This window comes from Wolffia australiana, chromosome 18 (assembly GCF_029677425.1).
Source record: "Wolffia australiana isolate 7733 chromosome 18, ASM2967742v1".
Classification (NCBI taxonomy): domain Eukaryota; kingdom Viridiplantae; phylum Streptophyta; class Magnoliopsida; order Alismatales; family Araceae; genus Wolffia; species Wolffia australiana.
This window is the reverse complement of record NC_135852.1, coordinates 617,162-635,674: the sequence shown is the minus strand read 5'-3', so window position 1 is coordinate 635,674 and position 18,513 is coordinate 617,162. Positions and strand designations below refer to the sequence as shown.

Genomic DNA, 18,513 nt, shown 5'->3' with positions numbered 1-18,513 from the left:
TATCGGACGGATATCGTCCGATATCCGATATCAGACACCGTCCCATTTTTTTCTGGATATCAGATATCGAATATCTAATGTCTGATACAGGATATCGGACATACAATCCCTACTATCTCTCATTATTTTTCTCTCACTCTACTCTCTCTCATTGCTTTTCTCTCTCTCTACTTTCTGTCATCACTTTCTTCTCTCTCAACTCTCTCAACTCTCTCTCATTACTTTTTGTTCTCTACATAATTCTCACTCTCATCACTTTTCTCTCTCATTACTTTTTGTTCTCTACATATTTCTCACTCTCATCACTTTTCTCTCTTATACATTTCTCTCTCATTACTTCTCTACATAATTCTCACTCTCATCACATTTCTCTTTCTATACATTTCTCTCTCATTACACATCTCTCTCTACTTCCCTCCCTCTATCTCCACTTCTCTCTTTACTTCCATCTCTCACTCTCTCTACTTCTTTATCTCTCTATACTTCTATTTTTCTCTCACACACACCACTTCTAGTTCTCTCTCTCATTTCTCATATCCAAAAAACTCTTATTAGTTCTTTATTGATCATTATTTAATCAGTCTGCAGCTGCAGGCGCGATATGGCATACCTACAAATGGATATGGAGACATGGGAATATATAAAAGAATACATTTGTTGCGATGTCGTCAATCTCTCATCGCAGTCATTTGGGTGGGTGGTCCTCCTCCTTGGACTTGGGCGGTTCAGGCTTCCAACTTGGCTTCTCGTCCCAGTACATATCGTAATATATATGCCCCCTCGTGAGGTTCTCAACACAGCACCACCTTCCCATGTACGATTGCACTCTTTTCCTGAACTTGCGCTCTTTCTCCTGCATTTTTGGACAAGGTATTGTTTTCGGTTTTTCCTCAAGAAAAAAAAGGAACTCCGCCATTTGAACAAATACTGGATGATGAACATCTTGCCTGAGATGAGAACCCCTGGAAGGCGTTCTGCATGGAGGAGAACTCCAAAACTTTGGTGTTGCTGTATGGAGACAGCAGCTGAACAATCTGATTAAAACAAAAAAGGACCAGAGGCGTCAATTTTCTCTAAGAAGACAATGTACCCTGAAGATTCTCAATGTACCGTTTCTTCACTGCTGTTCTTGGGTAATCTTAATTTCCTGAGGTTATGACGTCTAACTTCGACTCTAGGACTGCTGCAGGTGTCCGATCCCTCTTCGCATAACTCCACTTGCAGCCGCGAAGATATTACCTGCAATGGAGTTCAATAAGCGTCTTACTTAATTGGAGACGAAGGTTATGGCCGATCATGGTCTTACCTCATTGGGCACGCGCGGGTTGTCGAAGAAAGAATATTCTCTGAAGTCAATTTTGGGGCCAAAGTAGTCTTCTGGCAGTTCACTGATCATGTATCCAATCTGAGTAATGAAATGGGTTAAGGTGATGCCGTTCATTGATGAGCACTGGTTACACGACAAGTCTTGTCTAGTAGGTATCGTAGTATTTACTTTTGCAGAGTTCAAAGGTACACATAATATAGTAAATTGTTATGCATAAAATAAAATTACCTAAATGAATCAAAGGAAACATAATTACATTATTCAAAGTTTATTGTCTTTACCATGAAAAATGAATCTTACAGAATTATACAGAATCACATCCGAAACACTGATTGCCTCAACTGAGGATCAAGGGGGATTTGAAAGAAGTAGAAAAAGAAATCTTCCCAGACTAAAAGGACATTATTGTTTCATGCTTTATTCACAATGACACTAGAATTGTGTCTCCCATTAAAATACTAATGAATAAAGAGCGGTTGCTCCAAACCATGAAACACGTGTTGGCACGACCAAAATCTGGACAAAAAATTCTGGTAGAAAACAATGGGTCAATAAATGGAACTGATGGAATTTTTTGATCCATAAATGCCAGATGGGTCAAACCCAAAGCAGAGAGAATGAAGATGACAATATCTTATCTAGGATGACAATCATCACTTCAAAAGTTCAGAAATTAAAGGACAATATATTATCTAGGAAGTTCATAGTGAGGACATACCAATACAACTTTCAGCTCATTCTGTAGAATAAAGAGTTACACCCAACACTAGGGTTGTTTGAATGATGATAAATGTGCTTTTAAACTGACATGATGGACATCTTCTCATCCATCCAGGTCTAATCTCCACCCTTCCTATTTTTCATGCGTCATGTTGTGCCAACATCTAGCATGGATGTATGAGACATATGACAATTGATGAAAATAAAGACAGGCATTAACATATAAATGGACGGATATATGTTTCTAAAATAGGTACAGATAGAGAGAAACATAGAGGTAGATGTATAATAGATTGGGAAATATATATATAGAGAGATAAAGTGAGACAAAAATATCTAAAAATATGGAAATAAATATATATGTCTATAGGTGAAGACAGAGAGCAAGAGATAACTTGTATTAGAGGGGCATATCATCAAGAAACATACACATTTGGAGAGGGAGACGGTTATTGACATGAATATAGAGTTATTGATATATTTAAGAGAAATAGAGAGAGATAAACAGAAAAAAGTATATAGGGAGAGAGAAATAGAGAGATACAAATAAAGAACGGAGATAGAGATTAACAAAGGTATTTAATTCACAATCTAATATGGTTTATTTAGTTTGAAAAAAATAGTTGTGACATTCTATGATATCATTATCAATACTTGTCCCCATCATGTTGGCATGTGAAATTAATTTCGGGCAAATCAGATGACAGATTGACATCCATCTATCCCCATTCATGACAACACTATGGTCTTGAAAGATTATTGGGATTACCCTTTTGAGTTATCTATAAGAGCATTGAATATGAAGCATTGGAAACACTATCAAGGTCATCAAAATATTGTGAATTATCTGTTACACAACTTATCTATGTAGATATCAAATAATAAATTTTGGGAAATTGTTACTTAAATCAAACATCTTGAAAAACTATATGATACCCCTTGTACTGCTGCCCAACTTTATTATCCAATGCGAGTACAAATTTTAAGCATCAGGGAATGAATGAGATAAGATCCCTATAAGAGTATATGAAAGGAAAAAGAACCAGGGACTTAAAGGTAATTAGCCATCTGGAGATGAGCTGGAAAAATAACTACCTATTTCTTGACTGGTAGTGTAGAGAGGTAATATAGAAAGAGTATAAATAAAGGAGAGGGGGGCACGATGGATTTGGGCTTTCTTGGAGCGGAATATCCCTGAGTGAGTGGCGGCTGAATTCGGCTAGAGTGTTTCATCAGAAGTCCTCGGTTGCTGAGGAGTGTGAAGATGATGTTGAGGAGGTTCTTGTTTGAAGGATCAAGCTAGAGGAAGGCCCCAAATGTAAGTCAAAATCTATCTTGATTCTTACTGTACGATACATTAGCGTATCAGAATGGTATCCTTAAAAAATAATATATCATATTTTGTCAACTCAATTCTTATTCCTGAAATCCTATACTTTCTATGTCCTTACACTTGCTAATGAAATAACTTAACTTGATCCGAATTGTAAAAAGTGCATCTTCCTTAGCTACGACAACAGACCGAAGGGCTATTTAATTTGGAAACTAGAATAAATGAAGATTATGCTCAGCAGATATATAGTTTTTGAAGAAACTCACAAGGTGAAGGCATTTGATAATCAAGGAACTCAGAATTGTACCAATGGTAATGTTCAAGATAGGACTTGGGTTGAGGTGGAGAATGTGTGGAGTCCACCTTATTCAGTTCAAAGTGGAGAATCAGCTAAAGAGGACACAAAAAGTTATGATAACATTGTTGTTAAAAAATCAAGGAGTGAGACCAGTCCACTTAATTTTTTTTAAGGATTATGTGGTTGATGCTTTGTTTGCAATAAATGGAGAACCTATGTCATTAAAGGAGACACTTTGTTTTTCAGAGATGGAGCAGTGGTTTTCAGTCAGGGATGAAGTGGGCAATATCTAAGGAGCGTACATCCTTGGTCAAGAACCAAACATGAGAGTTGTTGGAGCTTCTGGTCCTGACTGGAAGAACAGGAAGACATCACTTTGTGTTGATGAGAATCTACCATTTAATTAGATACTTATCACAAAGGTTTTTGTATGTAAATAGAGAGTTAATGATAACAAAGTCTTCTCGCCTATAGTGAAACACACATCCATTCATATGGTTGTAGCCATGAGGACTGGATGTGAAAATGACATTCCTTCATGGATGTTTCGATAATGTGATATACCTGAAGCAACTTAAAGTCTTTGTTGTGTTGCGTCGAAAAACTTAGTTTGTATGTTGTGGAAGTCCCTTGATCAGCTAAAGTAGTCACTTTATGGATGTATGACTCATACATGCTATTACATGTGTGAATTTGATTGTTACATCTAATAAGGATGTGTGAGGATGGCATGATCATTGGTTTGAATAACTTTTCATGAGATTTCATGGTTAAAGGCATTGCTAAGCAGAGAATTTGAGCTGAAGGACCTTGGAGTGATGAAAACCATATGTGGGGTGGAGATCTACAGAGAGTGGGAAAAGGTTTGATGGGGCTGAACCAGTGGATCTATCTTGAGAAGATTTTTGACCTGTTTGGCATGACTAAGGCTAAAGCACCAAATATTCATCTAGCTAACAATTTAGGTTGTTAGTTTCTTTGAGTTGCCAAGCTTGTGAAGACATTACTGAAATGAAGTTAATTCCTTATGCTAGTACTGTTGGATCGCTCATGTGTTTTATGGTCTATACAAGACCAGTTGTTTCTAAGCAAATTGGTTTGGTGAACAAGTTTATGAGTTTTCTAGGGAAGGATCGTAAGAGCATGGTTATTTAAATTTGTGGATATGTGAAGGGCATAACTGATGTAGAACTTCTCTTTGACAAAGAGTGGTTTTAGTGCATATTTAAGTTGACACTGATTTCACAGGTGAAATAGACAACCAAAGCTCCATGACTGAATATGCGTTTATAGTAGTCAGTGGACCTATAACTTGGAAGTCTACACGATAGTCTACAATTTGATTGTCAAAAAAAGAGGCACAGTACACGACAGCTACTAAAGCTGCTGAGGAGACCTTGTGATTGAAGTGTATGACCAAGGCGGAGTATATGACAGTGATGTTATGTGAGTGTACGAGTGTTTTTTGCATGCGAAAGAATTAGATCTACCATGCACGGTCACAACATATTGTTGTGCGGTATCACAAGATCCATGAGTTGTTTATTTCTGAGGATATTATTTTGCAAAATGTTCATACGGAGGATAATGGGGCTGATATTTTGATAAAATTCATTTTGATGGAGAATTAAAAAAAAAATTTGGACACTATAAATATTGAAGGTACCTTGAAGGTGGTCAAGCACCTACAACATACTGGAACAACGAGAACATCCAGAGAGAGTAGGTTGTCCACCAATGTGGAGTTTGTTGAGAAAGTGTCAGCCCCTTATTATGGGAATGGGGGAAAGGGGGGCTTGACCAAGGATGTTTCAACTTTCAACACAAATCCACATCCCAGTCTAATCTATTATTGGCCAGAAATGAATTTACGAACTAATAAAGTCACTATTACTCATGACTCTTTTGCGAATGGGAATGGGGGAAAATCACAGTAATATTAACTTTGGATTTTGAGAAGAAGATACCTGAAACACGTGGTCTAGAGGGCATAGGAATGGCTGTCTGGTCATCGTTCCCGGCAAAACTCCTGGGTGCCCATACCAAATGCTATCAAATCTACACCATAGTTGAGGCATAACCTGTTGACACAAGGCAAAAATGAGAGTACATTTCAACCAATAAGCAACATTCTTATGGTTGTTCCCTTTATAAAATAGAATAAATAATATCACTTTTCGAGCCTAGAGAGAAATAGTGAGATAGAGCAAGCTAGAGAGTTAGCATATGCGAGAGAAACACAGAGAGAGAGAGAAATAGAGAGAGAGTTAGAGAAATGTAGGGAGGGAATAGCAAGATTGATGTTATCACAAATATATATTTGAGTTATGCTAAAATGTGTGTCCAATGCATGTATGCTACCCTAGAAATCAAGATTGTCTCCTATTTTTCATTTTGATAAGCTCACCACTGACTCACCAGCGCCCGATTCAATATTGAGGCAATAGCAAGTGCAGTCCGTATTTGCTTAATCTGAAATTTATGCAGCCATAAATTGAATTATTCTAACTTTCATGACATAACCTTATTTCCACAAGAAGATGTCACCATATCAGAGACAAAGTGAAACTTGAAACTGAAATAAATCGAGCTCATACCTGATAATTGACAAGAGAGAAGTGTGACTCTAATGTATGCGGTCCACCCATTAGAAGGGTCTTAGGTATGTGGGGTTTAAATGATAAGAATCCAGCTACATAACACAAAGAAATAAGCCATAAGACTATGGTAGTATATTAGACTATGTAAACTCCCTGGCTATATTCATGAAAAATCCATGTTATCTTGCTTGATAAAGATTTCAAATTTCTGTACTACATGAGAGGGAGAGTGGGTTGATGAAATAAAATGGTAGAGCCGAACCACAGTCCACAAGATCATAAATAAGTTAACTCTTTTAACATCATGACTTCTTGTTTGTCTAAGTACCATCCACACGTAACCAGATTTTTTTTGAATGAATTTACTGAATCAAAAGCCATGATGTGTACGATATTCAAATGCCGTAGGTGGTACCGGGAGTATTGTAGTATTCTGGGGGATCATAGAACAAAAGAGCCTCACGAAGCCGATGTCGCTTCCCAGGAGTCCCGCCTAACTCAAATGATGTATGGACTGAATATGGTTGTAGTCTAAGCTGTTCATGTAGTGCCTGTTAACCAAATTCACGCGCATGACATGATGAGCATTCAAAATTTTTAAACATTTTTCAAAAAATAATGAAGATAAATTTTAAAAGTCAAAGGGAAGGTCATAGTGGCATAGACAGTACACGCATAAAATAACTAGTCAATTTCTTACTGAAAGAAAAAAGGAAGGAGCAACCTGAACAAAATAAGTGTGTCCACTGCAAAAGATGCTCACAGGCAGGATACCAAGTTTCAGCTTTCCATCAAAAGCATGGACAAGGCCGTTGTTTCCTTCAACACTGGGACCATATACTTCATAAATGAGGTTGTTAAAGCCATTTTGATCCCAAATTTTGTCATCAGATAGAAGGAGATCCTTCCATTTCTTTGCCATCTTCATTGTGGAATTAGTGGGACGCCAGTGGAAGATTCCAATATTGAGGGCACCCCTGACAACTGAAAATTTGAAGGCGGTTGATCAACAGTCAATGAACCGAAACAGGAATATCGGAATACGATGAGCAGGGATGGCCGGATTTAACTTGGGTAGAGTCACTCACGGAGCTCCCAATCTTCTAAACTGTCATCCGTTACCGTGGGCACCAGTGAATCAGTTGAAGAGAGGATATCTGCCTCTGGAAATCGCGCAAGGTATGAAAACGGATTCTGCACGATGCAAATCAAAAAATAAAGAAGGATAAACTAAAGTTAATCATAAAAATGAAAATGCATGATGGGAATCGAGACATTCTTAAAGTCAAAGAGAAAAAAAAAGTTAGAAAATGTATACCTTCAGCCAGACGGTGTCGGTATCACAGACCAATAGCTCATATCCAAACGGCAAGAACGAGTTGATTAGCAACACTTTCTCTCGTCCCATCTTATTAAATTCAGCAGAACCCCAGCCGACATCAGCTATTATCATCTGACTACCCATATCGTAAACCGGGACCCCTTTCCAGTACAGCGCTTCCAAGAGCTTGACGTCCATGGCACCTGTTAGGAGGAAAAAAAATGACACGAGATGATTGTATCCCTGAAGATAAATCAAATTCTGACCCAGAAAAAAAATTATCCGTCGGCTTTAGTAGGAAAACCTTACCAACTAGCAGATTGGTGACATTGAGATCAGTCAAATGCTTCACCCAGTTCAATATGAAGTCCATGAAGCCGTAGTTACCGAAGGTGACAACAATAATATTGTCTTTCACCCTGTGTTTAACCAATTCCTTGCTCAATCTGAATGACTTCAAAGGGGGCATTTTCGATCCTGCAGGAGGGGCCTCCCATATATCCCTCTCCCATATGTTGATACGAGGCTTCTTGTACGTTGCTGATGGGGCAGCTGAACGATAAGCTCTGTTAGTTCTTTGAGGAAAGATGCTCGGGGTACTCACTCTCTGAATAACTTCCCACAATTAATGCGAAATGAATGGGGGTCAGGGCATCAGGCAACCAGATCTGATAAACGGATCATTCATCGACTTAAATACGAATAAATGAAATTATTGTTTTTTCAGAATTCGGGGCTGAAGCAAAATTCTTATATTTCTTCAATTCGGAGGTATGATAAGTATCCATTTGAAAGGAAGAGGGATACTCAAAAGATTAAGCAAACATCTGGAATGGAAAGGGAGAGACTCCAGCAGATAAAAATCCTGGGGGATCGCTCGTCACAACTATTTGGGTTTCCTCTTGCGCATATCTGTTTCCCAATAGGAAAACCGAACAAGAAGAGGCGTCCATTTTGAGAAGAGATGTCAATGAGCCGTTGAACAACGGAGACTAAATTGATAAAACAAAGGAACGGGGACGTCGCCCACTCACCGGAGCTGCCAATGGAGTGCGGGGAGGGCGACCAGGAGAGCACGCCGGAGTAGAATGAGGAGAGAATGAAGAATCCAGTGAAAACAATTCCCACTGCGACAGCGACGTAGATCGCGAGGAACAGCGGTCTACACCAAGATCCGGGCTTTTCCTTGAAGAAGTCCCCCTTGCCCATCCCTTCTGACTGGAGGCCGCGAAGAGCACGCTCCGCAAATTTCATCCCTTTTGCTCGTCTCATCTTCTCCAGCGACCGAGTCTTTCGCTACATGAAAGGAATTAATTTGGGAAGAAACGGGGGGTCCACAGAATTTTACGGCGCAGTGGAAAAGGGTGATGAACCAACGACCAAAACAATAATTTACCGTGAAAGAGAATCGATTGGCGCAAGGCCTCGTCAGCTTCAATGCCTGTGGCCCCTCCAGACTCGTTCAGTCTGATTAAAAAACTACGAACCAGGACGAAAGCCGGGGTAATTTGGACGGTAAAAAAAATCTTCCTTTATTATACTGAACGAAGCGTTTGTTTAGAGGAGAGGTGGAAGAGGAACTGCGCAAACAGCATCTCGCTCTAGTGAACTTCTAACAGTCACAGATCTTGTCGGGATAATGAGAACAGCGATGCATGCTGCTTAGAATCAGTAGGGAACTGTACAAAAATTAACGCAAGAAACTACTATGTGAAAAAAAGACGTGGGTTGGAGAAGTCTATGTCGGTGCGTGCTTTTACCGTCGCACTTGGAGAAGTGAGTTGTTCGACGGAGGAAAATATTCGGCGAAAGAAAATCGCTTTATTGATAACGCATCAGTGGTTATAATAAATGCATAGAGTCGCTTCGTTTAATTTATGGGTCTGAAAAAGAGTGCACGTCGATAAAAACAAGAAGCTCTTGGGAATGCCAATTCACCGTGGTCCATAGGGATCAACGATAGGTAGCGCGCAGAGAGAGAGGTGTCGTATGCTGACATACTGACGTGTGATAGGAAGCAAACAGTAGAGAGAGAGTGTGATAGGACAAGTGAAAAGAAAAAATAAGAGACGAGATGAGTGAGGGAGAACAAAGAAAGTATAAAGAAAAAAGAAGTGAAAAAAAGACGGAAGGGGGCGAGAAGTGATGAGTTCGAGGGAATTATAAGAGAACGAAGAAGGGACAGGAGAAAAATACGTGACCGGAAACAAGCGAGCTAGAAAGATAGGTGAGGAAGATGAGGAAGAGGGCAAAGAAGAAAGCGAGGATAAATAGTTGAAATATAAGTAAAAGGAGATTACAGAGAAGTGGGGGAAACGGAGATTCGATCTGATGGACTGAATCTTGATCACGGAGATTCAATCAGATTGACCAGATCAGGATCTGATCGCAGCCCATGGTTCATCTTCATGATTCAATTTGCCAGGGTAATCATGTGGGCCATTGATCCCCGATCTGATCATGCCATCGATCACTGATCGATAATGCAGTCGTCCGTTAAGTTGATCCGATGGGGTAGTACAGCCCACAAAGTAATTTAATTTTCAAACGATTTACTGAACAGTTGAGGATTTTAAATAACACTTAAAATTCAAATATGCATGCACGTTATAATTACCGCAGTAAATACTATATTGAAAATTATCAGCAATTAACTCGTTGATTAATATATTGCGTTTTCTGAAACAAATGAATAGTGTTCAACTTTTGAAGTGTTAATCATGACATGAGACTCTGGTCAAAAGGTTTTGTCATATTCCTCCATCTGAAAATCTTCTTGGATTAATTGTCCAAAACCCTGGTTTTAGATTCTTATAAATTATTTTGTATTTAATTTTCTTACTTCCTATACCTTTTTTTACATAATATGATCATTCAGCTTTTCTTACTATCCAAAATTTTAAGGAATATTCTATTTTCCATTTCTAAGTCAATTGACTGATTTTCATGTACATTTATCAAATTACTATGGATTATTGAAATGTATATCGGATTTCATACTTGATTTTTTTTCATTTGAAAATTATGTGATTCAACTTTTCACCATTTTAATCACTTGGAGAAAAATCCTTCTCTAAATCCGGTGATTTAGAACAAGTAATTGAAATCCAAAAAAGTATGTAATGTTCTTTGCCCTAAATGATGTTCCCCATTTGATTTATGTGACATAAATAAATCAAACTTAAAAATATGTTCTCAAATGGAAAAAACCAAATACATCAATGATCAAATCTCCTTTTCCAAAGTTGGTTCCTCAATCAAATGATTGCATGAACTAGTTCTTAAGCAACATAGTTCTTGAACCTCCAGAGAATTGCACTTATTCCTCTACACACTAAATTTCTTCATTCCTTGTAATGACAAAATGATTTTTTTTCTCATTTTATAGACATTTTAGCTATATTTACTGACATTCAATAAACCATCTTTTGTGACCCTCTGGGCCCATATGTAAGTCTTGCTAATAACCCTAAAATCTTAAAAACTCTTTATTGTCCAATGAAATTATTTAAATTGATTGACACATATAAATTAATTAACCATAGATTGATAGCATAACTCATATATCAAAACTTTAACTCTTGAGGTCTCAAGCCAGTCAGCATGCTCTAGAAGGTAAAAAGGATTTTATCAACTCTTTGATGAAACCTTTCCATAATAAAGTAACTTGAATATATGATCTTATATCCATTTGATAATCCTAAAAAAAGACATCAGCAATGATTAGAACTTATTTAGGACTGATGCCCCGACAATGAAATCACCAAAGAGCTCTATCAAAGTAATTTACGGCCTCTAGAAGTATCCACATGACCAGAAGGTTACTAGATCTTCTCTTCTTTTTCACCAGATCTTCTGAAAGTCCTGTGATGATGGCAAATTGTGATGTTAATTGAAGTGTTGTTGTTAGTGTGATTCATGCAAATCAATATATATATATATATATATATATATATATATATATATATATATATTGCGGGAACAGGTTCATCTCCACATGGACTGGCCTTAGAGTTGAATTTAATGATTGAGTCCGGGTTCGGAATAATAAGATGATAGAAGGTAGTTGACTAATGAGTGGCATAAAACTTATGAGATAGTATTTAATAATAAGTGATATTAATATTATATTATTAATATTACGTATAGGGTTCATGTTTTCAAATATATAAGAAAGAGTAATGAAGTAGAGTATTGAGATGAATTGATAGATGATAATTGTATATGAAGTTCAATTATGTAGTAGAATAATTATGTTTATATTTTCAATCAAGAGGTAGTAGAAATGAGATGAAGAGCGATATTAGTAAATATTCTACGATTAATAAGTTATATGTAGGGTAAAATATATAGATCTGGTACAAACAGAGTTATTAGATGTAGGGAAAATATCAATGGGATTTGATGTTTTAGTAAACGGTAAGATAAGGAGGAAAATATTAAGGGATAGATGAATGAGGATAAATTGAGAAGAGATGTTATCATAATTTTATGTATGTTAATAAGGTAGATATGTATATATCAAAATCATTTATGATTAATAGTGGGTGAATAGATTTTTAAATATTTTTATAAAGGTTTACTTAGTCATATGAAGAGAGGAAATAGAAGATAATAGGAAAAATTAAGAATAATTAAAAGGTTAATTTTATATTAATATATTAATCATAAGTAGATTATAATAATAGAATGGGGCTAATGCAGGCATAATATTTAATAATTATTTTCTGTACATTTTTATGGGAGAAACCGAAATGAAATAGTAAAAATCAGATAAAATGATTGGTGCCTGAAATTTGTTTGAGAATATACTTTAATGAACCTGCACTTCAAAATCTTGGTTCCTACAGCAGCAGATAGTTATTTATTTTCAAACTATGAAGATGACTCTAACGGGGGAATAATCAATGATATTATGAACTTACAGATTACCTTGATTTGAAGAGCAGCATTAGGACTCTCATCCATCATCCCTCTAAATTTGGTGTGCGTTGATTGCTCTTATCCTCTGTGCTGGCATGATTTTATGGGCTTCTAAGTCCTCTTTGATCTTCCTTAAAGGCCTTCAATCAACTAGATGCATGTCACAACCCCTCTTCTAGCTCTCAAGTTCCGTTGAAGAGTCTTCGCCATCAACCTGATTCCTGCAACCACATCAGGTCTCCTGAGATTATTTTTAAAGCACATGAAGGACCTCCCCTTGTCGTCCATCACATGGGCTAGCCATGGGGGTCCCTTAGAACCTGTTAGATAGCCTATGGTCATCCCCCTTGCCTAGAAACCACCGTTTGATAGGACTGCTGCTGGGTCTCTATGACGCCCTTTGATTGGCCTTCTTGGGTTTTAGCTTGTGTGTGTAAGCAGTTTCTGGGCTGCTACTGCTGGGGCGTCATTGGTCGCCAGCTGTGGGCAGCCTTGTGCTCTCTGCATTTGCCTTCTTGACGAAAAAAGTAGCTCTAGTGGCCACGGCAGCTAGCTCTTTTAGGGTTGCACCTAGCTAGCTGCCTTAGCCACTGGAACCATTATTTTTCTTTATATATACATGCTTTTCTTCTTATTCTTATTTTTATTCATTTATTTCTCTTCAGCCCTAAAAAAGAAGAAATAACCATTGTAAAGAGAAATTAACCTATTAGAATTAGTAATGTTATACCTCACTTTGTATACAAATAAATGGACTTATAAATTACTCAAACTTTTATTTTAATTGTATTATTTTAACAAAATTCTCCATTTAACACATGAAAAAATTCTTATAAAGAAAAGACAACTTTAATATGCATAATTTCATGCCATGTTTTCGGTTCAAATCTTTGTGTCTCTATCTCTATATCTCTATCAATTTCTATCTCTATATATCTATCTCCAGCTCAATATATATCTCTGTCGTCATCTTTAACTTTAACTTTATCTATCTCTATCTCAATCTCTATATATTTCTATTTCTATCTCTTTCTCTATCTCTTGCTCTATCTCTATCTATGTCTCTGTCTCTATCTCTATCTCTGTCTCTATCTCTATCTCTGTCTCTATCTCTATCTCTATCTCTTTCTATCTCTATCTCTATCTCTATCTCTATCTCTATCTCTATCTCTTTCTCTATCTCTATCTCTATCTCTTTCTCTTTCTCTATCTCTGTCTCTATCTCTATCTCTTTCTCTTTCTCTATGTCTATCTCTATCTCTATCTCTATCTCTATCTCTATCTCTATCTCTATCTCTATCTCTATCTCTATCTCTATCTCTATCTCTATCTCTATCTCTATATCTATCTCTATCTCTATCTCTATATCTATCTCTATCTCTATCATTATTTGGCAGGCCACCGGATGTCTGGAACCACCCAAAAAGAGAGTATGTGTTTGTGTTAGCCATTCATCTAGTGGCTGTAGACTGGGTTAGATCCAGTCTAGTTTTTTAGGGTCATGAAGGGCAAATTATAATTATTTTAATGTTAATTTAACTTTAATTTATCAAATAAATTTGATTAAAAAAGAAAAGTCACTCGATTATATAGGGGTGAGGTTATTTCCGTAGGGACTAACATTTAGATGTGAATTCAATAATTGAGATATTGTTTAGGAGAAGTAATAATAGAAATAAAGATAGTGGCTATAGTAAGTGATAAGTAGTTAGTAGATGGAGGAAATATTAAATGGATGAGAGAACTAAGATAAGATGTAATAGTAATGAAGGGCAAATGTGGTTAGACAGAACTAAAGATGAGAGATAAAAAATATAAGATATTAATTATATCTTTTTCTAGATTTTCAGATAACAAGAAAGTAGAGTATTGAATTAATGGTGGTATAATTAGAGATGATATTAGCATAGGTAGTGAAAGGACTAGAGAAAATTAACAAAATAGATATAATTGTAAAATGCTATGAATAGGATCTAGGAGGTTGTGTATTTAATTTATGTTAATCAATATGAAAAATAGGAAGTGGATATAATGACACTGTATATTAGGATTTTAGTTAGATAGCGAATAAGGTTTTATAGTAATAAGATGTAAGTAGTAAGTCGGGAGAAGTATTTAATCTAGTAAGAGGCGAGAAGAAAAATAAAATAGAGACAGAGAAGAAGAAGAATTATTATAAAGAGAGAGAGAGAGGAGAAAGTGAATATTCTATGTTGGGTGATGGATTTGAGTAGATGAAAAGATGTATACGTATGCTTAGATTTTTCAGGATAGGAAAGATAAGTAAAATAAATAGGAAGGATTATTTAATTAGTAAGAGAGAGTTAAGTAGATAGATAATAAGTTTTATTTTTATTTGATTTACCTAGCTAGACAGAGAAATTAAATTTTTTATTTGATTTTTAGAAGAACTAAGGTGGAAGGGAAAGTAATAAAAGGGGAGAAAAATGGATGTGTATATATAGGTCTGGATGTTTAGAATTTAAGAATAAGAGAGGTAAGTAGGAGTATAAGGTTATTTAATTATAATAATATATTTAATTAGATTATGAAGCTGAAACTTAAAGAATAAGATAAAAATATTGATATCTATAGTATCATGTCATTTATAGATAGAGTGTACTAATCGAGTGTGGTTTATATAGATATAATATTTAATATATTATTTTAAATATTTTTATAAAGTAGATTTTGGTGGAGAATACAAAAAATCGTGTAAAATTCCTGATGAGCAGCACATGTTTTATAAAAGACCTCAAAGAGGCTATAGTGCTAGAACAAGATGAAATCTGACTTCAGCTATGATTCGGACCAGATCTATGTATTCAGATATGATGGTAAACCCTTTATCAACCAGATATAGTTTAGAAATGCATCAAAGACGCCCTCATTTCGGCAATTCGAGGGTAGGGGTTTCAATCTCCACCTCCTAACTTCGGTTTGTGATTCAGCTTGTCTTCCTCCATGCTGGCAGATTCCCTGGCACTTCTGATATCTTATGGCACCTTCATGAGCCAGCCCAGCCTCACTGGAGTCTTCACCCTCCCCAATTTGGCTGGACGAACTTGAGATAGGTCTACCGCCACTGCTCTTGATCTCGCTCAAAAGATGTCAAAATTAGGGGTTGTAAGCCCCTTTTAAGGACTCTAGAGAGTGTCTGCTCATTGTGGATGAATTTTCTGCCGGGGGGGTCCTCTAGGGGTCGTAGGATGGCCTATGGTCCCCCCTTCTCGTCCTGCTGCCAGTGTCAATGGCTAGCAACGGAGATGGACGGATCAGCCCCTCCTTATTTGATCTCCATGGTGACTTCTCAGGCGGCTGCGATTGAATTGCAGTCGTGGATCCTGATTAATCATGTGCACCCATTTTTCCATGTCATCATACTCGTTAGTTTGGCCCGTCACTGTCCGGATCTGTAATTCAACCATAGACTCTTCTCGTCAGCCGCCATAGCCAATCAGAGCATCGAAAAAAGAAAGCAAAAAAGTAAATATTACGAGACAATCTCACCATCCAATCTTTCATAAAGATATTGGACAGCTGAGATCATTTATGTTTAATTAAAATGGCCTGACATGACGTGGCCTTTGGGCTAGGTCGGCTCAAAGCCTGGTTATATTTTCTTTCTATATTTCATTCATATCATGGCTCGTTGGGCCATCATCCATCTTTCAAATTCTCAGCCCGGCCCATGCCATTCTGATAGTTAAAAGCATTGATTGATCCCATATCAGAGAATTTTTAAATATGTAACACTGTAAAAACTCTGTCCGATGTTATGGTATTAAGTCAGTGATCCTTCCCTCTCATGCATGTGGATGGGTCTTTATGTGGTCCTCAAATGGGCCCCATGTGGGCCTTGTGTGGGCCATGTTGCAGCTCTTAGGCGTAATGGTGCTCACCATGTGTAGGTGGGCTTAGGTGCCTCTGCACTCACTTGCCTGTAGGCATACTTGGGTGCCTCTGCACTCACTTGTCTGTAGGCAGGCTTTCGGTGCCTCTTCACTCACTTGCCTATGGTCGGCTTGAGTGCTGCTGGTGTATAAACCATTTTCTTTAATCTCTTTTCTTGAAAAATGTAAGCTTACATATTAGATAGAGGAGGATAAAAAATATATATATATATTTAAAGCATATTTTCAATATGAATGAGCGGGTTGGTAAATTATGCTACAGATTATTTTATGAAGTGTTATTCTTACCAACTGCTTCATCTAATGCATGAGATTAAAGTTGTTATAAAGATGATGATAATATAGATAAAATAATCCCAAAACTGACATTTGAATGTGCATAATTTTATGATGCATTTGGAATTTATCATTGGCCACCTATGCCACCGGAGCAACAATTGACCCCTCGATCAGGTGAATGTGATTTACTTCAGATGGTCTAATAAAGAAACCAAGTTCAGTAGGTTAATGAAATAAATCACATAAGTATTTAAGTATGTATATATAAATATACTAAAATACTCTGATAAAAAATGACTAGGACTCACCCAAATGGGTCGACTAAGAGGCAACATAGGGCTGGATGAATCAGAGCACAAATCAACATGATTCATTTGAACCTTTAAATCAAGAAAGAAAAACGATCGTCTATGAACCCATTTTGATGCATGCAAACATGTGTATTTTAAGGCTATTTTGGCATAATATCATTGATATTATCTTAATTTTCAAGTGAGTTTAAAATTCATGCATTACATGGACCATTATGTTAAATAACATTATTAAATATATAATTATACATAATTTACAACGTCACTAATTATTATTGAAATTATGTTTAATGGTAGTACTTTAATTATTTTTTCTTTCTAGTTGGTTATTATTCTACATTTTTCACTACTAAATAATAAAATAGATAAATAAATTTAAATAGATAAATAAAATCCTTTTACTAGATGCTGGTGGCCATGGCAGTAGCACTTGAACTGATACTAGCCACATGCAAGAAAGCTTAGGGTGCTCAAACCAGCCCATGGCAAGCCAGCATCAGAGTGCAACTTCGTGCAGAAGCATCCCCACAAGACGATCCGATAGGGAGAACCCATAATATCTGAGGCCTGATGAACTCAAAATTAGGGTACAATTTACATCGTTGTGAATTCAAGTTTAATCAATGATGTCTATAAACCTTTACTCCTAAAATAATTTGACTAGTCAGTGATGAGCGAGGGTTGTCTCTACAGGGAATGTATATTAGGGCTTGAATAATCTTTAAATGATGAATCTTGACCAATGAGAGGAGGTAAATATAATATAGGGGGTTGTGATATGATGAATACAAGGTCGTGAGAGGGTGATAATAATTATTTTATAAGGATGATATGAAAAATAATATGAAGAATATCTAGGAAGATGTGGATAGATGAAATGGAAATGAGAGAGCGCGATAGATGAAGACGTGAAGTAATGATGTATGTAGAAGATGAATAAGAAGATATGATGATGAAATGGGTGAATGGATGTGAGTGGATGGTGGTGAAATAATATGTTTGAAGAGATGATAATGATATTACTAATGAATGTGATAGAAGAATGGATGGATGCTTGTGAGATAGAGAAGTGGGTGATGGACTAGATGACTTACAGTTTTATATGAGACGAAGGTCGAGATCAAGATTCGATATGGTTTTGGCTGAGTGATATGATGAAAGATGGTTGTGAGAATACAATGATGATTGATAAGCCAAAAATAGGGGTGAATTTCAATTTTATAATCCCTTATCATTGTTGCTTTTTAGCTTATACAATAAAATTTATAAAGCATAATTTAAGATGTATAATGATAAGTATAGGTATCATCCACGGGAAGCTAGTAAGGAATTAAATGAGTTATCTACCTGAATAATTTGACCCTAATTAGAGTTAAATTTGATCTTCAATGAAGATCAAATTACCCTAATTAGATTAAGAATTTAGAAAGGAGGGTATAAGAGATGGGAAGTTTAGAAGAATTAGGGATCTCTAAATTAAGTTCTTT

The 18,513-nt window shown here is 36.5% G+C and overlaps 1 protein-coding gene across 1 annotated transcript; it reads right to left on the bottom strand.

Moving 5' to 3' along the window:
* Nucleotides 1-527: 527 nt before the first annotated feature.
* On the bottom strand, nucleotides 528-8,890 carry LOC144715070 (arabinosyltransferase XEG113-like). Its single transcript, XM_078589954.1, has 13 exons — nucleotides 8,634-8,890; nucleotides 7,909-8,151; nucleotides 7,597-7,802; nucleotides 7,367-7,472; nucleotides 7,003-7,262; nucleotides 6,694-6,829; nucleotides 6,276-6,370; nucleotides 6,097-6,150; nucleotides 5,646-5,759; nucleotides 1,307-1,405; nucleotides 1,111-1,239; nucleotides 948-1,034; nucleotides 528-853 (listed from the first exon to the last, which is right to left on the bottom strand). Exons 1-13 carry the CDS (start codon nucleotides 8,869-8,871, stop codon nucleotides 686-688), a joined length of 1,935 nt encoding a protein of 644 aa, XP_078446080.1. The 5' UTR covers nucleotides 8,872-8,890; the 3' UTR covers nucleotides 528-685.
* Nucleotides 8,891-18,513: the final 9,623 nt, after the last annotated feature.